The sequence below is a fragment of the Dreissena polymorpha genome, chromosome 2, assembly GCF_020536995.1.
Source record: "Dreissena polymorpha isolate Duluth1 chromosome 2, UMN_Dpol_1.0, whole genome shotgun sequence".
NCBI classification, from domain to species: domain Eukaryota; kingdom Metazoa; phylum Mollusca; class Bivalvia; order Myida; family Dreissenidae; genus Dreissena; species Dreissena polymorpha.
This window is the reverse complement of record NC_068356.1, coordinates 45,799,008-45,822,366: the sequence shown is the minus strand read 5'-3', so window position 1 is coordinate 45,822,366 and position 23,359 is coordinate 45,799,008. Positions and strand designations below refer to the sequence as shown.

At 34.4% G+C, this 23,359-nt stretch overlaps 1 protein-coding gene across 6 annotated transcripts in view; it reads left to right on the top strand.

The window, feature by feature from the left end:
* The window catches only part of LOC127866891 (protein CLEC16A-like), an 85,366-nt gene extending 71,866 nt beyond the window's left edge, over window positions 1-13,500 (top strand). For all 6 annotated transcript variants that reach the window (XM_052407735.1, XM_052407734.1, XM_052407733.1 and 3 more), the window contains 3 exons: window positions 6,271-6,434; window positions 11,075-11,283; window positions 11,525-13,500. In XM_052407735.1, the coding sequence (XP_052263695.1) occupies window positions 6,271-6,434; window positions 11,075-11,283; window positions 11,525-12,511 (1,360 nt within the window). In that variant the 3' untranslated portion in view covers window positions 12,512-13,500. The remainder of the gene's footprint in view (window positions 1-6,270; window positions 6,435-11,074; window positions 11,284-11,524) is intronic.
* Window positions 13,501-23,359: the final 9,859 nt, after the last annotated feature.

Genomic DNA, 23,359 nt, shown 5'->3' with positions numbered 1-23,359 from the left:
ACTAGGTCAAAGGTCAAGGTCACAGTGACCCGAAATAGTAAAATGGTTTCCGGATGATAACTCAAGAACGCTTACGCCTAGGATCATGAAACTTCATAGGTAGATTGATAATGGCTGGCATATGACCCCTATTGATTTTCAGGTCACTAGGTCAAAGGTCAAGGTCACGGTGACCCGAAATAGTAAAATGGTTTCCGGATGTTAACTCAAGAACGCTTATGCCTAGGATCATGAAACTTCATAGGTAGATTGATAATGGCTGGCAGATGACCCCTATTGATTTTCAGGTCACTAGGTCAAAGGTCAAGGTCAGGATGACCCGAAATAGTAAAATGGTTTCCGGATGATAACTCAAGAACGCTTATGCCTAGGATCATGAAACTTCATAGGTACATTGATCATGACTCACAGATGACCCCTATTGATTTTGAGGTCACTAGGTCAAAGGTCACGTTCACGGTGACCCGAAATAGTAAAATGGTTTCCGGATGATAACTGAAGAATGCTTATTCCTAGGATCATGAAACTTGATAGGTAGATTGATCATGACTGGCAGATGACCCCTATTGATTTTCAGGTCACTAGGTCAAAGGTCAAGGTTACGGTGACCCGAAATAGTAAAATGGTTTCCGGATGATAACTCAAGAACGCTTATTGCTAGGATCATGAAACTTCATAGGTACATTGATCATGATTGGCAGATGACCCATATTGATTTTCAGGTCACTGGGTCAAAGGTCTAGGTCACAGTGACAAAAAACATATTCACACAATGGCTGTCACTACAACGGAGAGCCCATATGGGGGGCATGCATGTTTTACAAACAGCCCTTGTTAAGGAGGTTATATCTTGCAAACAACTTGGGAATTCATAGGTACAGGTAGATACATTTCAATAATGGGAACTCAAGAAGTCTCCAGCTTTCATAATTTCACAGTAATTGCCCTTGAGAATGTTCATGCTGAAATTTTATCATGGGCATATCTTGACTATAATATGAGGTATGAAGGCAACACTCCCCCCCCCCCCCCCTGCCTCACATCCTCTCCCACACCTAATAAGCTTTTATTGTGGGGCATATGTTATATCCTGCAGCACTCCATGCTCCATGTTTTAAATGGTTTGCCAGTTTTCCGAAATACACCAAGATCAATGAAACTTTAAGTTTGTATGGTTTATTGTTATATTATGCTCCTGTTTATCCTTTTGGATAAATAAGTGTCATTGAATTGTGTGTTAGCTATTCAGCTTAACTGTTTGTTGCACATTGAATAATACATTTTTTAGCAAATCCTACATCATTTTCGATCAGGATGTTATCAGTTGATACAATTTTATTAATGTTATAAATGTTATAAACAGCCTTATGTTTTCCTATTTTAATGTAGGATATGCATGTTACGAGGAAAAAGTAATAAACATGACAACAGTTTGCATCATCTGCTATTAACTCTTTGCATGCTGGGAAATTTGTTGTCTGCTAAAATGTCGTCTGCTGAATTTCTTAAATTAGCAATTTCTTCGATTTTTTTCAAACAATACTATCGGAATAGCAAACAGTTTGGATCCAGATGAGACGCCTTGTTCTGTGGCGTCTCATCTGGATCCAAACTGTTTGCTAAGGCCTTTTAAATTCGGTTCCAGCGCTGAAAGGGTTTAAATCTTAATCTTTTGTATAATAGTATTGCATCTGGATGAAATTATATATGAAGAATGCGACAGACAAAACATAGTTCATAATAGTGTATAAACTTTGTTTCTTCATATATATTACTAAGTTCAAGTCAAATTGTTTATTTGCTATAAAAATTAGTATGATCAATAACAAATATTACAGTATTTGTAATATCACAGTATAATAACTAAATATTACTTAAGATATATTTCATTCGACGTTTATGTGTTTTTCTGTTTGTAAACTTTGGCTAAGCTTTTTCTAAAATTATACTATTAACATGAATCGGTTTTATTTTTTGAAACACTTGTGTTTTTTGGATGAAACGGTGTTCAGGTTAAAAATGAGACTAACAGTTAACAAACAATAAAAGCAGAATGGCCTTATCTGGGACAATAGTTTATGCACATTCATTGTGCAAGATTTCCCATTGAACAGCCCATTGCTGATTTTCAATGTTTAACAAGGTTAATTTGAGTACCTGTCATGCAATGTCAAAGCTTTATACCACATTGAACAGTACCTTGTTTCAAGGTGGTTAAGGGTTAACAATGAATGCATGGTTGATGTCATTTGAATAAGCTATTGGGTTAAAGTGACATGACCTCAATATTGCACAGAGATAAAAACTTTTTTTTTAAGCCTTTCCAGTGATCTGTTCGAAGAATCCTTTTGTTCCTTATAGCACCATTGTCTGGGGGCATTCACACAAAAAAATATCGGTTATCAAACAATAATTGTGAATTTCTGTATTAGTTCAGTAGGATAGTTATTTTAGTTGTTTGAAGTTCTGACTATAAACATTTCATCATTATGCCCATTTTTTTTTTAAAACATGAATACCGGTAGACAAATAATTGATATAATATGTACATGTAATATCAAGTCCATTTATTTAGTAGAATTAGTACTTGAAAGTTTTTTTTGGACGATTTCTTGAAGCAAATGATCAATGATGCATACCTTGCATCAAGGATTATATTAGGGTATATTGTTTTGGCGTTGTCCGTCCGTCCGTCCTTCCGTCCGTCCGGCACTTTTGTGTCCGGAGCCATATCTCGGAAGTGTTCTTGGGGATTTCATTGAAACTTGGTATGAGTATATATATATGGATAAAAGGATGATGCACGCCAAATGGCATTGTACACCATCTGTTAATACCGGAGTTATGGCCCTTTGTATCTTGAAAAAAATGCTTTTTTGTGTCCAGAGCCATATCTTGGAAGTGCTTTTGCGGACTTCATTGAAACTTGGTATGAGTATTTATATGGATAAGAGGATAATGCACGCCAAATGGCATTGTACACCATCTGTTTATAACGGAGTTTCTTTGTTTGTGTCAAATATAAAACTTTTGTGTCCAGAAGCATATTGGCGGGGGATATCAATTCAACAAATTTGCTTGTTTTTATTTATTTGTACAATATACACGATAACATTTGGTGATAAAGAAATCATATTTGTTCAATTGAATATTCAATGATTATTAGAATGTTTAATGGTTATTAGAATGTTTGCATTATATGAATACTTGATTATAACTTGCCATCCTTATTATAAAAATTTGAATGTTTAAGTTTGATTCGAAAATTATTTAAATTATGTGGACTTAAAAATAATGACATTGATTGGTCTCATATGGCTGTATGAGTTGTCAGAGTTACGTTAAAAGCCTGCAGCCTTAGCACAAACATAAAGAGGTTTAAAACAGCCTTTATGTGACGCTAACAGTTGTTGTAAGTGGAGAATCATTTTTTTAAAGCTCAGAATTTACCTGTTCTTTAAAACAATTATTTTTAATATTTTGATGTTAAGTTAAGCGTTGACATATCTATCAAAATAACAAACAATAAAACTACACAAACTCTTATCTTGAGAGAAATTTTTCTTCATATCTTCTTTTTATGCCCCCAAAGGAGGGCATATAGTGATCGGACTGTCTGTCTGTCCTTCCGTCACACTTTGCGTTTAGGTTTCGCGTTTAGGTTTCGAAAAATGCTCATAACTTCTATGTCCCTTCAGATAGCAACTTGATATTTGGCATGCATGTGTATCTCATGAAGCTGCACATTTTGAATGCTGAAAGGTCAAGGCCAAGGTCATCCTCCAAGGTCAAAGGTAAAAAACACAAATCAAAGCGGCACAGTAGGGGGAATTGTGTTTCTGACAAACACATCTCTTGTTTCATAACAGAAATCTAACTATTAGCCTAAAATAATTAAAAATTTGCACCTTGGAATGGTCAAGAAAACAATTAAAGAACAACATTTTTATGTCCCCCACCACTATAGTGGGGGACATATTGTTTTTGCCCAGTCTGTTGGTTTGTGTGTTTGTTTGTTTGTTTGTTTGCCCCAACTTTAACGTTTGCAATAACTTTTGCAATATTCAAGAACGCAACTTGATATTTGGCATGCATGTGTATCTCATGGAGCTGCACATTTTGAGTGGTGAAAGATCAAGGTCATCCTTCAAGGTCAAAGGTAAAATATATGGGATAAAAGCACTCATTTAATGAATACTTTTGCAATATTGAAGATAGCAACTTGATATTTGGCATGCATGTACATCTCATGGAGCTGCACATTGAGTAGTGAAAGGTCAAGGTCATCCTTCTAGGTCAAAGGTCAAATATATAGCTTCAAAGCAGCGCAAAAGGGAACATAGTGTTTCTGACAAACACATATCTTGTTTAATCTAGCTTTGATAGCATAAAAATCTGAACTAAATCACTTAAATGTCAAAATTGATATCACTTCAATATGAAATTACTAGTTATGATTCCAGCTTGATAACTCAAGTATGTGTGTGGTCCCAAGCAAAAAACAACATGAAAAGATGCCCCCAATAACTGGTGGAAGTTTTATACAACTCAATGCAGCGACGTATTGAAAGGAGCAAATCATTGACAATATTGAATCATTATAGTTTTTATTTTGTACAATTATAGAACTTGCATGGTTTACCATTTTATAGAATATTTGTCCCTTCTCAGTATTGACATATGGATTTCTTGAGAACTTCATTAACTCGAGCATTTATATTGTATCCATTTAACATCAAATTACATATTTTTTGCTTTATAATTATGTTCAGTAATCAAAACAGACGAAGCTTATTGATTTATTCAAAATTTATGTTAATTAAACATTCTGTTTTGAGATAAATACTGCGGATATTTTTTTGAAAATATGTCCCGTAGTATCAACCACAAGTCAGAGTATTAAAGTTAAAGTTCTTTATTCACAATAATATAATTATCTAATAAATTTAAAACAAAACTAAAGAAAGAAAAGCAAAGATTTATCCTAAAGGGAAGTCCGATCTCCTATACTCATTTTTGATACGCTATATATACTATATTCGTTAAGTGCTTGTTACCACATGACCCACGCCTGTCACTGCCTTATAGTCCCTAAAGTATGTGACCACATGACCCACGCCTGTCACTGCCTTATAGTCCCTAAAGTATGTGACCACATGACCCACGCCTGTCACTGCCTTATAGTCCCTAAAGTATGTGACCACATGACCCACGCCTGTCACTGCCTTATATTCCCTAAAGTATGTGACCACATGACTCACGCCTGTCACTGCCTTATAGTCCCTAAAGTATGTGACCACATGACCCACGCCTGTCACTGCCTTATATTCCCTAAAGTATGTGACCACATGACCCACGCCTGTCACTGCCTTATATTCCCTAAAGTATGTGACCACATGACCCATGCCTGTCACTGCCTTATATTCCCTAAAGTATGTGACCACATGACCCACGCCTGTCACTGCCTTATAGTCCCTAAAGTATGTGACCACATGACCCACGCCTGTCACTGCCTTATAGTCCCTAAAGTATGTGACCACATGACCCACGCCTGTCACTGCCTTATAGTCCCTAAAGTATGTGACCACATGACCCACGCCTGTCACATCCTTATATTCCCTAAAGTATGTGACCACATGACCCACACCTGTCACTGCCTTATATTCCCTAAAGTATGTGACCACATGACCCACACCTGTCACTGCCTTATAGTCCCTAAAGTATGTGACCACATGACCCAGGCCTGTCACTGCCTTATATTCCCTAAAGTATGTGACCACATGACCGACGCCTGTCACTGCCTTATATTCCCTAAAGTATGTGACTTGCGCTGTTCTTGGACAGATGACATATTATCCAGGTGGACTTTATGTCACTGTACGCGCGGGTTTCTGTTTGAGTTGACAAATCCAATTTGCATATACTACTAGAAGTCATATCGGAATGTCGCTTCTCCTCGTCTTACATTCTTATTTATTGTTTTTATGTATTTTCGAGTCATGTTTCTCTACCTTTTACGTTCGCTACGTGGGAAGTTCTAATTGCGTGTTTTTGTCCGTTATGAATTGCGACTTATTTTTGTTTTGTCTGGTCGCATTCTTCATTATAAAATTGGTTTATCATTTGCACTATTAGGTAAATTTCTTATATCTACAATACATTTATTCCTATAAAATCATGTATTCCTATAAAAAATTTCTATGCTACGTCTCAAATATACTCCATATGATGAAACTTTCCCTTCAATAGTTTCATAACTCCTGTCCTCAGGTTCATTTTTGATGACCACATTCGGTGCATGGCAGCCCGCCAGCGTCTCACAAAGGGGCGCATGAAGGCCAGACAGCAGAAGATGCAGATGATCGAGCGTCTCCTAGACATGCCTGCCGAGGCAGTGAGTCATGGGACATTCACACGGTCCACACCCATACCTGGTGAGTTGTCAGAAAGGTTAAAAAAATTAACAAAATAAGTTGTTGGATGGATTTTTTTGGGGGCGAAGCAACAATATTGCTTTCACTTATATAATGTTTACTTAACATATGGGCTGAGAGCTAAAAAATGAAATGAGAGTAAAAAGTGGCCCCATTGGTGCAAAAATGTACGGTGTGCCTTCTAATTTCAATGTGACTTGGTACCGTGTGCCTTCTAATTTCAATGTGACTTGGTACCGTATGCCTTCTAATTTCAATGTGACTTGGTACCGTGTGCCTTCTAATTTCAATGTGACTTGGTACCGTGTGCCTTCTAATTTCAATGTGACTTGGTACCTGTACCGTGTGCCTTCTAATTTCAATGTGACTTGGTACCTGTACCGTGTGCCTTCTAATTTCAATGTGACTTGGTACCTCTTTGCACCAAGGGGGCAAGATAATCTTCATGTACACAAGAAAATGTATACTGCAGTTACACATATATACAATATAATGTATGAAGTAAAGATTGTTTTATTTAATTAGTCGCCGAGTAAAAATACTAATTTACTCGATATTGCAACTCACCTGGTCTTCTACTGGATATCCACATGTTTATTAAGTCATCTCTTCATTAGATCAATGTCTTCAGTAGCACCAGAACATTGTTTTTTCTTTCTTATAACGTTAATCCGGTTGTAAAAATGCAAGATTGAAGTGTCACGAGATAAGCGCTTTAGGGCAGAATTCTGATAAAATAGCATAATAAAATAAACTGTCCGACAATTTACATTCATTAATTATGGAAAACATCAGTTTGTCAAAAAAAATTACAGTCTCTGAAAATAACAATTTTGCTAAAAACAGAGATGTCAGAAAGTACAACAACCAAAAATTAAGAGGGACCAAAAATTTGGCGAAATTAGGATCAATTCACCAAAATTAATTAGAAAAAAAAGAAATATAATTTCTTGGCGTAGACATTTCTTGTTTTAATTTATATATTTTTGAGTTTACATTTACTTCTACACTTCATAACTTCTTTAGATATTCAATGTCTATGTGGTCATAATATTAGCTGACTAACAAAAACATTCCTATTACTATCAAATTAGAAGAATATTTGAGTGCTGTGTTCGGCAGCTCTTGTTGGCTGTCTTGTTCCATCATTTCAAGAACAAAATAATTAATATGGAGTTTATAAAATATTTCTCTTAAAATTTACTTTCCGGCATTAATTTTTAGAAACTGTGTCAACTTTGTTACCATGGAATGCTGTTATGGTTGCCAAGTATTATGTATTTAGTATTTGTAATGCATTTTTGCGTCAACATTTCCTGAAATTCATTAAGTGTAACAACTCTCTTTGAAAAATAACAGATATTCGTTGAAGGAAAGATAAATCATAAGCAATTTGCTTCCCCATTTTGAAATATGAGCAAACATAATTATTACAAAACAGATAAAAGTCTGATATTGAAAAATATTTCTCACTTTCAAAGAGACTCAATCTGGTCTTTTTAGAGGAAAAATACTGTAAAAAGGGAGATTTCTACAGATTCTTAGAAGTGAACATCTTCATTCTGAGAATTGGCGATGGTTGAAAATAAAATGATGATAGAAGTTATTTTGTCAGAAGTACATTTGTTGCTAATCAACTTTATTGTTGAATATGTTGTTGTTTTTTGGCATTATTTATTGTCATTTTGTCAAAATTCTTAAAAAACACAAATTGGCTTATTTGTTAATTTTTAAGTAAACATTATGCTTTATTACAGAAAGTGAATTATTTTATATAGAATAATGTAAGGAATTGTATGGATGTATTTGGTGATTTTTAAATGAATAAAAAAGCTGAGTTTCTTAGAAACCATTATAAAAAAGAAATGAAAACGTCTGTTCTGTATGCGACACCCACATTGCTATAGTATTTATGGCAACTTGAAGAAAATAAGAATTATTGTAGTGGTATTTGTTTTCATAACCAGTAGTCATTCACATTTAGTAATGGAATATGCAATGTATAAATTAAAATTAAATATGTATATTGCAAAAGACCTTTATTAAATGTTTGTAGTCTGTTTAATCATAACATGCTTGTTGTTAAAACATTACCGGTAAATGTTATTGTGAAACAATACATCAGAGGTGATGGCATCCCCTTCAGTTTTTATTTTGCTGACATTTAGGGGATTGGTGGAGGATAAAATTCTGAAATCTGATGTACCCTTATCTTCCACTGACTTTAAAAATAGTTTTAAATGGCTCTTCATCAGCAAAAAGTGGCTCAGTTCTAGAAAGACGAGTGCTATATAATGAAATATCCTCCAAAAAGACTCACACAGTCAGTAGGATTAACTAATAATTATTAATATTATTGTGCATACTATCTTACTTTGTTCACAAGCTATGCTCTGTCAGACAACACATGAGTGTGGCCGAGATGTTGTAGACTTAATATTATAAAAAATTGCCCGGCCCCAAACCCCCACCCCCATAAAAAGTACATGTTCTTTATTTCCTAGTATGATTACCGGCTGAATACCTAAAAATAAATTGAAACTATCTTTTCTTTGATATTTTATAATATATTTATTTAGATTTGATAACAGACTGTAATGAAAGTAAATCCTAAGAAAGAGAAGCTGTTTTTATTGAGAATTTTTTTTTTCATGTGAAAGCTTTTAGTTTTATTTGAAACTAATATGAACATTTATCTCACCAATTTAAAGGTTTCTTCATTATGAAAAAAAATCCATTTGACAGCATGCAAGGATCAAAATAAGAAGATCTAAGAATATTTGTGTTCAACACTTCTAGTTATTATAACCCCCCCCCCCCCCCCCCCCCTCTGCCTTTAAAGGAAGCTAACAGTTGTAATGTCCATCTGTCTGTGTGTGCAAAACCTTTCCCATATATTAATATTGTTTTTTTAATAACATGGAACACATGTCCAGATTTTTTAACGACATGTCGAGTGCAACACCCATCTCGTTGACTCACATGTCAAGATTTAGAGATTTAAGGTCAAATATGCCTAAAATACAGCATGATAATTCCTGGAACAACCATCTATCAATGGATCGTGATAAAAACATGCACAACTGTTAAAAAACAGTAAGACTACCTGTTTCGTGTTCAATATTCTCCCTACCTCAAAGGTCAAGGTCACACTTAGAGTTCAAAAGTCAGTTTGGCCTTAAAACAGCTTGAAATCTCCTTTCTCTTTGATAACTTTATCACATATTGAGGGTTTTCAAAGTAACTTTTCATAAATGCAATAAGAAGTGTTTTATTGTCCCCTACCGGTGGAACCGGAGGGACTTATGGTTTGCTCTCTGTGTGTCAGTCTGTCAGTCAGTCCATCAGTCTGTCACATTTTTCTAGATCCTGCGATAACCTCAAAAGTTCTTCATATTTTTTCATGAAACTTGAAATATGGATAGATGGCAATATGGAGAGTATGCACGTCATTTTATTTTGTTCCTACGTCAAGAATTTTGGTTGCTATGGCAATAAATGAAAAAAAAAAATTACTGACAATGGTGGAGTTTCACCGGTAGGGGACAATATTGCTTGGCAATCTCTTGGGTTTTTTTTAATTCTCCTTACCTCAAATGTCAAGGTCACATTAGATTTCGAAGGTACAATTAGGCCATTTTAAAGCTAGTCCAGACTGTAACTTTGGGATTCTACATGCTTATATAAGATAATAATGACTTTCATGAGGAGACAGCTTGTGTGTGAAAACCTGTCTTTCTAATAAGGGAGGTCAAGGACACACATGAAACCTGGTCAGAACATTTGTTTATGTTATATTTCGGCAAAATTGATAGCTGTGTCATGTTAGGTCCGAAACTAGATCATTAGGTCAGATTAAAGAATTTCTCCCTATGATATCTCACATTGTTGAAAAATGGGTCATGTGGGGTAAAAAACTGTATGATTAAGTCATATCGAACACAAAAGGAAAGAAAAGAAACATTTGTGAAATATGAATCTGATCTTTTAAAAAACATGGCGCCATGAGGCTGCATGGGCAGGTTCTTTCTGTGACTAATATAAAACCATTTGAACTCTCTACAAATCATGTCTTTTAATCAGATTTGAAACTTGCTGACAGTTTTTGTGTTAAATTGCTATCTGGGAGGACTATGACAATGATTAAGGCTTGTTAAAAAGCATTTCTTAATATTTTGTTAAACCTTGTGAACGCTACCTGCTAAAAACAATTTAGTTCCTTGCAAATTCAGGTTAAGGCTGTTTTGACCCTCTTGTCTTTTTTTACATGATAAGTGATAAACCCATTTATGCCTAGTGGATTCTCCCATCCTTTTAAATTGGATCAATTTATTTCCAAAATTAGGGATGTCTAGTACATTTATTTCTATATTTAGAATATTTCTTACATAAATTCCTTTATGCAAACAGCGCAGACCCTGATGAGATGGCGCATGATCGATGTGGCTTCTCATCTGGGTCTACGCTGTTTTCAAAGGCCTTTTTTCTAGACGCTAGGCATAAATGGGTTAAGGAAAATAGTACAGATAGTATTACTTGAATAGAAAAAGTTTCATTTGTAGACATCTGGCTTTACATTTTTGTAATGAGTATGGTCATACTCTTCTTGACAGTATTACTTGCATGTTTAATGCTTTCAGGTCGTTGTCATCCAGTGCGTGTGACCGCCAGTGCCACTGAGCAAAGAGTGGTTCCTGTGCCAGGGAACCCCCCTCCAAGCCAATCAGCTGTTAGCATAGCTGGGCCAGAGGTAAATCTGCGGCAACATGACCTTAGCAATGATGATGATCAGTCAGCCGTGGCCCAGAGGAGAAATACCATATATGTGGAGAATGGAACAGAAATTCTGGTGAGAAATTACTTATAATGCCACATTATGTTGTTATCAAATCCTTAGCACATATGTTTGATATGTTTATGTGTTTGTATAATATTAATATGAAGACTAGAGAATGGAACTTTGGTGTCTGCTTTACATTTCTATAGCAGATAAAAGAGTTTCGCTCTCGATCCTTGAATTTGTTACATTTAATCATGTAAACCTGGACATTTAAATGGCTTGAAATTGAAATAGTTTCAACTTAATGCAGGTGCTTGAAAGTGCTGGGGAGACAGATGACTGTGAAGACGTATCAGAGGATGTGGAAGTCGCTCTCGAGGCAACATCAGAGATGGCGTTTCAAACGCTTCACAACGCGTCCAAAGACGTTGCTTATAGGCGCGATTCCACAACTCAGGAGAGTTCCTTTCCACCGCAGGAAATTCCTCTTGAAGATTTGTCAAAGAAAAGCCTGATGAAAAAGAAAGAGCAGCTGACGAGAGCGCGTTTGACAAAGTCAAGGTTGACAGCAGAGCTTAAGAAGCAGCAGGACCCACCACGCAGCAGTTCTAACAGTCCTAGTCGAAGCGACTCAGATGGGATGAGATCCAAACGTGGCAGGTCAACCTCATTGACGGTTGATAACAAAGTTTCCCCAAATAGGAGTCGCAGTGGTACACCAGAGAAAAGATGTCATAGTGATAGCAGTCCCTTACCTTACTCTAATTCTTCAGGGGCTAGTCGAACAAGATCAAAGCATTCGTTATATAAAGAAACTGAGACTCAAACAGCCTTTACCATTGCAGTGAAAGAGAAAACACAAAAGGATGCCAGTACTTCTAGTCAGAATTTAAGTGTCACTGGTAATACTGCACCGAAATCCTTACAGCCCGCTCCCTCTCCTGTTGTGTCCCTTGTGCAAGGGACAGAACAAACCATAGACTCCCCAAAAATCTTGCCTCCTGTGGATTGTGATCGTATTCGATCGAGTAGTGACTTATCGAACGCTAGCACATGCAGTGAAGCTTCTGTTATTAGCCTTAGTTCTGATTTGTCAGATAGGCCCATTTTAGGGCTGAATGTGCCAATAGGAGCTGGGACTGCGATGTCAACTGCAACTGTTACCATAGAGACTGTTGCTATGCCCGCTGTTGTTAAGGAAAGGTCATCGTCTGACAGACTCACTGAATTGGCTCAGATGGTGCAACAGTATAAATTTGAGGGACACAACGATGATAATAATGCTATTGATGATTAAGCAATATGAAGTATGATTAATATTCTTGCATATGAAGTATTTGTTAATTATATACTAGAAGTTTATGAGAAACCGTTTTTAAAAATGTTAATTAAAAATGCTGATATTGGTTAATGAAGAATATTCTTGTGAACATTCTTTTTTTTAATTGCCTTTATTTGTTGATGTTATTTTATTTATATTCTGTGTGATTAATATTTTTTATTTCAATGTAATCATGTAACAAAGGGATCAACTCATTCAGGTTATTTATTAAACAAATGCGTTCTATTTTATGTAACTTATTTTATGCTTTTTTTCCCTAAATTTATGTTGATTTCACACTTTTTGAATTACTCAGAAAAATGACATTTCATTTGTTTTCATTATCAAAATGTGCGCATGTTCCGTATGTGGGCTGTTTAACTCATTTGAAATATGATTGTGTTTTGAAGTTTTTTATTCAATCAATTACATCAAAGCAAAATTTTGTTTGAGTGTATAATATTTTAGATATCAAAGTTTTGTGCAACTTTGTTAATCAATTTTCACAATTGGTTCAAAAAGTATTGGGAAACAAAAGGAAATTATGAATCATAAAAGGCATTTGTTGCCAAAATAAGTTTTATATCAAATTCATAAAGCTGTCTTTAAGTTCAATTTTAATTCAAGTCATTTTTTATTGTGATATATGAGCCCACCAACACAAACTCTTCATCTTGATGGAACTTTTTCAGAATGTTTATCTTGACAATGAAAAAATCAATGTTATTTCAATTTTTCATTTTAATTTTATTATCTGAACATAATTTTATCATTATATATATATTGTTTAATGGTTAAAAAAAGTATGTGCAATAATGTATTGCTTTTTACACAATGGTTTACTGTGTTATTATGAGTAGGAACAATACTTAAATGTTAAATTACAATATTTATGATTTGTAAATATCATGGTGTTAATTATTGTTTGGATTATGACTGTAATAATAATTGAAAATATTAACATGCCTGTTGTGTTTTATAGTTATTTTTCCCGGTGAACTAGTTAATGGGGTAATACATGTAAATGAAACACAATGTCGGACGGCCTGTAGACAAGAATTTGTCTGTAGAAAACCCCTACATTTTTAAGCGTACAACATTCCAACTTGCAAGCATATTTTCTTATGATATTAAGATGTACATATGCCCCCAGCATCTACTTACCGTATGCTAGGGCATATAGCATTGGCCTGTCTGTTCTTTCAGTATTTTCGTCTGTACAAGGTTAACCCAAAAGGGTGCATTGCGTCTAAAATTAATACTGCATGCTACAAAGTTTTGATACTTGCATTGATATTTTCTATGAATTTTTCAACAAACCCACATCAGCTGACCACAGTTTTACCTTTAATGTGACCAGCTTTGGAAAAAGGTTAGATTTTCATGACTTTATATCTATACTGTGTATTTAGAAGCTTTGATACTTCCTTTCAGCAGTCAGCACACTGACATCAACTGACCCCATTTGGTCTTGACCTTGACCTTATATTGCAGAAAGACATATTTAAAATTAATGGGCCGATTCAATACTTACAAAACTTCCACCAGACGCATCACCTTTTCTTCAAAGCAGCATCTTGTGATATCCAATTTTAAACCTTAAAACAGTTATGCCCCCTTTTTCAGCTGAACAAGACTGTCTATAACATCGTGATAAGTGATATAAAGTATAATCAGATTACTATAACCCTCGTAACAAAGTAAAGGGTGGTGTACTGAAATCCTCATGGAAGTCTTGTCTACCATTTTCTGTCGGTGCGTGCATCCTTTGTCTGTAGACACAAAGTTGTTTTAAGGTGTTCGCGTACACTTTTCAACATACAACATTCAAACTCTTGAATTGTGCCTTATGATATGAAAGCGTGTGTGTGCAGCTTTATACATCTTATGTCAACAATTAAAGAAGTTATTTCCACTTTTCAACTAAGATGTTCTAAAACATCATGCTACCCATTACAAACGTGACGTCTGGGTATTCTTCTTCAGATTTATCTTCTTTGACTCACAAATGTTAACCTTGCATGTTTCACATAACATCATATATTAGCCCTGCTCTGGGAAAATGTGGCTTAATGCATGTGCAGACTGCACAGGCTGATATTGGAGGACTTTACGAACATGCATTAAGTTCTGTGGGACTAATATTTATTCTTGTACACTGACAGGTGTTGAAAATGTCATATAAGTACATGTACTTAAATGTCGTTGATTATTTATAGATTAACATCGTGGATTAAAGATTGGAGTCAAATTTGTAATACAAAGATTTATTACCATATATTTCATTCACACTGCACTATTATCAGTTGACATCACTTAGGTAATGTTATACATTTTAATGCATCGTAATAAATTACCTGAAATTTGAGCCATTTTCTATGGTAATGGTAATTTCAGCCATATGTTGAAACTTTAATAACAAAAAGATAAGAAAATATTAAACCGTTTCTTATTGTTGATAAGCGCCTTTGTTGACTCTAAGAATGCACTCAGACTTACAAAAATCTTTTTCTTTCTTGATTCTTAATTTGAAAAATATCTTAATGGTTTTAAATAATGAATAGTGTCTATGAGATGATGCGTCAAATGCAATAGCGAGAAGAATCCTACATCAGAAGGTATAACGTCGCTGTCGTTCTCAAACCTCGTAGCTCCAAAATTTTCAAAATATTTTCTTCGTCTTTTCCGAATATATGAAGTCTGGCGCGTGTTTTGTGCTATATCTCGTAGCTCTACGCCATTCAGAGCCCTTGAAAAGCCACGTGACGTGACGAAATGTTGTAGAATGATTGTTGGCTTTTTTCCCGGCGAAAAGTCGTAGCAACGCCATTTCACCTATAGGTACGTCGTTTCGTTTTGGACAAATTTGGCAAAAACGTTTTTATAATTTTTTTATTTGCAACTACGAGGTTTCCTATAACAAAAATGAGACGGTTTTTTCTCTCTCTTGAAAAGTTGGCATTTTATAGCTACGAAGTTTGAGAACGACAGCGACGATAAATATGTTTAATCATTAATGTGTTCTCGGAAGTTAGACGCAGCAGCATGGAGAGCCTTCTACAAATAAGATGACGAGTTTTGGTATGATTTATGGAATACATTTTATGATGTCATAAGCTTCTAATATTTTCATAAAACTGTCCACTAGTCAGAGTACTAACGAATCACATTAAGTAATATTGCATATGATCTATTGATAAAGCTGCCTTCAGATCATGCACTTTCCCCCATTACTAACAAGTCGTCTACGGTCAAAGGGGCGACGATCCCGGTGTACTGGCACTCCATACGAATGTGCTTCATACATGTACTTTTAGTTTTTAAGTAAGGGTTCTCTTTTCTACACCTTTGACCTTGTACCTTATCTGACCTTACCATACGCGCAGGATTATCATCCAGAATGTATGCATAACGTGTACAGAATTACATCCCTTTGATCAGTGAGTAGTTGTCTCCCTTACACCAGCTCAATGTTATTACTGTAAAATAAAAATAGTGTTGATAGTGTTGTTTAAAGGGATGTATCAACTATCAACGGATTACTGATTTTCCCGCGAAGGCTAAACGTGTGTCAAGCAACTTATCAATACACACTTTTAAAAAGATACACTAATTTGATCGATATGTCCTTTCAGTATAAAAGAATGAATACACTTTACATGTAAATGTATTGTCACGTATTGAAAGATTGATTGTATTAATGTACGAGCTTTGCTTTTTAAAAGTATGGCCATCATATTTCCAGCTATCAGAAAAACAAATACTTCAAGTCAATTCAAACGTACAAAAGACCACATATACTTGAAAATGGCAGCTATATGAAAGTAAAATATACTACTGACTGAATACTTTCTAGTACCCTGGGCCTCCTCAATGTCTCATTAGATAGTTTGAACAGTAACCGGTTGCAGCAGGTATGAAGTTTCAATTTAAAGTTTACATACCGTCGCTGTTCTTCGAAAACCGCGTAAGTCAAATTTGGCGCAAAATCATTAATGTTATTTGTTTTTATAAGAACGGCGGGTTCACGGGTCATTTTTTGCGAAAATACTGGATTTCATATCCAATTGGAAGGCATAGATATGAGCACGTGAGAAAATCCTGAACACTCATTGGTGCCCTAATTGTTTCTGCAAAAACTGCGTAAGTCAATTTTTCCAACTTTTCAAAAAACATTGTTTAAATATTTTTAAGTTTTAAAAGATATTAATTTAGATAGTCTTAATTAAAATGGGCATACTTTTTATTTTTGAAAATATAAAAGCCTGTAGTTGTCATGTTAATTCTAAAAATGGACTTACGCAGTTTTCTCTTTAATATTTGGTTCCTTTTTCAGACTATCTAAATTATTGTATTTTAAAAATGATTTTTTTTTGCCTATTGAAAAGTTGTAAAAATTTACTTACGCGGTTTTCGAAGGACAGCGACGATACCTATTTATTTAAAAGCGAAACAAAACAGTTTCTGAAAATCACAGGTACTTGGAAAAAAAATGTGGGTCTTATATATATATATAATGAATATATATTTAAGGACCAAAAATATATATATAAACCCCAACACAAATTTCAAGTACCTTTGCTGAAAATATTCTTTGCTATTTGGTGAATATTTGTGACAAAAATGAATTTCTGAAAAAACTGCATGAACAACGAGTCGAAGTAAAAACCATCTCATCATGTATGTTTGACCGATTTTCATACATGAAATATTCAATTGATCGATATGTTTTCTATCATTAACTTCCTGGATCCTAGGGAATTTTCCGAGAATACTTCTTTGTTTTGTTTTAAATATCATAACGGCCACTTGTGGTTGCACTTTGCGCGTTGTTCAAGTGATAACAATAGATTGACACATGATTGTAGATATTAAATCATTAAACATATCATTTTACATGATGATGTGTATTCGCCTCGTCCCCATCTTAAAATATTTTGATATAAAGCAAGTGTTTCTGTTGCGTTTGTATAGATCAATTTACTTGTTCAATAAGTATTTACTTTGGCTTTTGACATAATATTATGCATAACGTATTTTTCATCTCTAAATCTACGATGTTATGAAACACAATAAAAGACTACTGCAGTAAGCAGCAAAAAAGATGGGCTGCGATCTGGTAAAAAACCCGGGGCTTAATGAATGTCCGGTCAGCCTGATCAGCGACCTCACTTTTCGGATTTTCGTTTCAAAGAGATTTCATTTAAACTAAACATTTAATAAAAGCAGTAGGTCATTCCATTATTAGCCTGTACAAACTACACAAGCTTATCTGAGACAACGCTTTTCGAACATGCATTAAACCCCGTTTTCTTTTTCAGCGACTCATATGTTTATTTCTGCATTCGGATAAAAGCTTTTATTTGTCAAGTATTAAATAGTTCGCAGGAATAACATACACTTATGTAAAAATTTAACATGTATGTGTCGCATCTTAAGAAAAAGGCATAGTAACAAATTTCAAATGTTATTTACCATTCCATATTGGAAAACAATCTTTGATAGACAAAGCTCGAAAAGTTCATGAAGTTACTATTTATAGCCGAGATATTTGACTGGACCCGATACCTTTTTATTTTTACGTGACGTTTTTTTTCAGTTAAATGACTCTTATTTAATAATTTCTTGAAATGTATGTCTACATTAAGCTAAAGACATTTATTTATATTACTTTGTTTAATGTTCTACATCACAATGTATAATAAATTAAGAATCATTAACAATATTAAAAAATAATTATAATACATGATAATAATAATAAAGGATAATTATAATAATAATACACAAAAAAATACAAAAAATAATAATTGAACGCTAATTTGCTCCTGATGAGTGAAGTTATACGATACATGACATTACAGAATTGTTCATTCATGATTGAATACCTTCACGTTTATTGGGCGCTTGAGGTTACGAATTAATTGAAATAAGCACTCATGAATGACGATTGCTATTTAGAACTAGAATGCTCTTGGCATTTTTCTTTTTCAAAACGTTTCTGGAAGTCTTTGTACTTTTACGAATACTTTCCAGTTAGTTGGTAATACGACCTTTAATAGCGTAATTACTAATTAGATACAGGATTGTTGACATCACAGATACGTAGCAAGGCGTTAGTAGTCAAGCGAAAGTCGGTCTACAGAAACTCTGTGTACTTAATACTTCCTGGTAAGCTGGAAATAAGACCTCTACGTCGTAATTAGATAAGGTATGTTGCATAACATAAACCAGGCCATGCGTAAGTAGTCGGTCAGGCTGTGTGTCCTGGTTAATAGGAAAAGACAATATGAAAAGAAAAGTTAAAATCTAAAACGTTGAAAGAAAAAGTCGATTTCCGAAAGCAAAATAGTTTCCGTAAATGTACAATATGCACTTTATTAGAAATAATTTAACGCATTTGGTTATGTTTAGCTCGGATGATCTAGCTCAAAGTTTACAATGTTTACGCGGCCCTTTGGTGTGTTATACTTGCAATGAAAATAATAATACTTATTTTAGTCCGTGAAAACATGTTGGTGAACTTCTATAAAATTAAAAGATAGACAAATCCTTTTGATCGTATCAACATTACATTTGCTTGTGATCATTTTGTTCCTAAAATGAATTCTCAGTATTATATTCATGGGGCAGAGCACGTGCAAAAACTTGATACAATAAGTGCACGCCTTTCTGTTCATGTCCACCCCACCTGCTCTTGCACTTAAAATAAACGGTTAATCACGAGTATGCCACATTTATGGCCGTATATAAATTGCACCTCTTTGATTATTTCATTTTTCACTGGATATTGTTGTTACTTATCCAAATTCTAATAGGTAAAGCTCTTGACGCCAAAAATATTTACAAAACTGATATTTCCTATAAATCGTTTGCTATGAACATCATACCAGCCCATGTTGTTTTCCAAATTAGGACACCGTTCTGTTCCATTATCTGACCAGATTTATAGGATGCGGCCTACACGACCTATACCACAATACGAATATACGCCCCATAGTAGTATAATCGTATATACTTGCCTTTAGTATGTATGTGAACTAATGTTTTGTTAATTATTTTTTGTATTAGAAATATAACTCCAAATTAACTGAAGTTATGACCCTTTTGCGTGATAAGGGTATTTAATTTGATTCATTTGATCGAGATTCTTTCTCCAATACCACTATTAAAAGTCTGTAATTGAATATTAGATGTATTTTCCGTTAATTGTGATAAAAATGTAAAGTGGCGTCACTTTCCACCAATTAGAATCAACGTTCCTAAACTTTGTTTAATTTGCGCAGCGGAAAACATTATTGAATGCCCAGTGACAATGCTCGCAAAACACTTTAAATTAGCTGTTGACACTTCTCAGTCCTGTTTTAGAAGTAACATTATCTTTTCGTGATACCATGTTTTAGATTTTGAAATATACCATAATTTGTCGTGCTTTATATAAATATGAACAGCTGTTAACATATCCGTTTAACTACTATAAGTATAACATAATCGATCTGGTTTGCACGCTGCACTTAAATAACGCAATAATGCTTTTCTGTTCCAAGAATGAGCGTGCAATTCGTAATTTGTTCGCCAACGTGCATAAGTTATTAATAGTTTAGTGTATGTATATATCAGCTTAATTTCAATTTAAAATGTACACAAAAATGTGTGAAAAAATAAAGTATTTATTTATGTAAGTATTGTTTTTTTTTAAACATAGTTTACAAAGTATGTTTATTTTTACTAACACAAATACGTTTTCCATTTAAAGCGCTTACCTTAGATGAAAATGGCAAGAAGCGTTCCACAGAAAACAGATCCTATTTAGAACCATGAACGTTAGATTTTCTTGAGCATTATTATGCGAAAACATGTTCATGTCAATAAATGCGTTATATATATACCGGGGTTTCAGAGAAAGAATGAAAGTCAACAACCGAGTCATAATTTACATGTAATTGCTAGTCCAGATTTTGTTTGCGTCAAGGAAATGCTCTCTACCAAAATGATTTTCTCACATAAGTTTTCCAAGAAACAAAGAAAAAAATATTTGTTATTGAAATCCAAAATCACTGGATTTCATGGCAATCGTTGGTGACCATTTAAATAGTTGCCGCTTAAAGTATAAAATCTATGATGTACACACTTGCATGTACAGTACAATTGCATAAGTGTCACACTATGGTACAACCGAGCTTTATTAATGTGCGTAAAGTATTGTCATATATTACTAAGATTAGCCTGTGCAGTCCGCACTGTCTAATCAGGGTCAAAACTACGTGATTTCATGGAACATTTCGTTTAAAGGAAGTCTGTTCTTTACGACAATTAAGTCTAGGCGGAAAGTGTCATCGCAGATTAGCATGAAATCACATCACTCTCCGATCATGGAGTGAAAGCTGGAAGTGGCTTGGTTTGTTACTATCGCCCGTCTGCAAATGTATAGTTCTGCAAAACCATTGGAGGTTTTGTCGCATTTTATTAGCGCAAAAATTACACAGTTTGTCACAAATATTATTCCATTGCAAAAATAGATGCCTTAATTCAAGTCGCCATCTTGGATTCTTTCTATGAAGCTTCAGTGATATCTCATAGAACACTTTACACACTTTAATTATACCCCATGGTTAACATTTCTAGCCTTATTTCATCCCATATTAAACATTACTAGATTGAATGATATCCTATCTTACACACTACTTGCTTGAATTATATCCCATAGTATATGCTACTTGCTTGAGTGATATCTTATAATATACGCTACTTTCTTGGGTGATATCTCATGATACACGCTACTCTATTGACTTAAATCTCAACATACACGCTACTTTCTTGAATTATATCCAAAATACACGCTACTTGATTGCTTGAATTATATCTCATAGTGCACGCTACTGGATTAAATTATATCTCATAACGCACGATTCTGGCTTAAGTTATATCTCTTACTTGCTTCAATAATATCTCATAATACACGTTAATGGTTTGTTTGATATAATTTGCTTGGGTGATATCTCATAATACACGCTACTTGCTTAAATTATATCTCATAATACACGCTACTTGCTTTGGTGCTATATCATAAAACATGTTACTGGCTTGAATTATATCTCATAATACGCGCTACCGGCTTGAATACTATCTCAGAATAAACCGCTACTGGCTTGAATTTTATCTCATATTACACGCTACTTGCTTGGATGATATCTCATAATACACGCTTCTTGCTTGAAGGTATTTCATAATACGCGATACGGGTTTGAGTGATATCTCATAATAATCGCTACTCGCTTGAGTGATATATATCATCATACACGCTACGGAATTGAGTGATAACTCATAATACACGTCACTGGATTTAATTAAATCTCATAATACACGCTTCTTGCTTGGATGATATCTCATAATACAGGATTCTTGCTTATGTGATATCTCATAATACACGCTACTTCGTTGGGTGATATATCATAATACATGTAACTGGCTTGAATGATATCTCATAATACACGCTACTGGCTTGAATTATATCTCATAATATACGCTACCTGCTTTAGTGATATCTCATAATACACGCTACTGGCTTGAATTTTATCTCGTATTACACGCTACTTGCTTTAGTGATATCTCATAATACATGCTACTGGCTTGATTGATATCACATAATACGAGCCACTGAAAAAAATTGTCATAAAACACTAAACAGTGTTGAGTAATATCTCAAAATACACGCTACTGGCTTGAATTATATCTCATAATACACGTTACTTGCTTGGGTGATATCTCATAATACACGCTTCTTGCTTGGTGGATATCTAAGAATACGCGCTACGGGCTTGAGTGATATCCCATAATAAACGCTACTGGCTTGAGTGATACCTCATAAAACACGCAACTGACTTTAATTACTTCTCATAAAACATGCTACTTTCTTGAATTACATCTCATAATACACGCTACTTGCTTAAATTATATCTCATAATGCCCGGTACTTGCATAGGTGATATCTTATTATACACGCTTCATACTTGAATTATATCTCATAATACACACTACTTGCTTGAATTATATCTCATAAAACACGCAAATTTCCGGCATTATATCTTATAATACACGCTATTTGCTTAGGGGATATCTCATACTACGCGATACTTGCTTGAGTGATATCTCATAATATACGCTATTTGCGTTAGTGATATCTCATAATACACGACACCTAATTGAGTGATATCTTATAATACACAATTCTTTCTTGAATGATAACTAATAATACATGCTACTGGCTGGTTATATATCTCATATAACACGCTTTTGACTTGAGAGATAAACCAGGGTACACCACCTGTACGTCGATAATCCAATCTCAGTTGGATAATTCAAACTGAAGAAAAAAATGTTGGCCGAAACTGAAACTGAAAGGTAGATGACTATTTTATCATTTCTGCTAATTTAGTAACTACAATGACGTAATTTTTCTACATATGTGATAGTGAATGTCTGACACACACAGGTGTTTTGAATTTTGCAATGATTTAATAGTTTTCTAGTAAAAAAACGATAAATTTGTCTTCCAAAAATGCTAATTTGCATGAAATGCGACCTATGTGTTGAATTATTTACACGTTAATTGACAAAAGAGCAAACGGAACTGTAACACAGATATGCCAAATTATATCAGGAATGTCCTTAAAAATTTTCCTTTCAACACCTAGTGTGTTTCTGTGTTAAAATCATGTGTTTGCAGGACGGGTATTAAACTGTATGGATAAATCCAAACTGACATAAAGATATCTGGCAGTTTGGTCATTATCCATCGACTTCTTGATGTTAGTTTGGAATTATCCA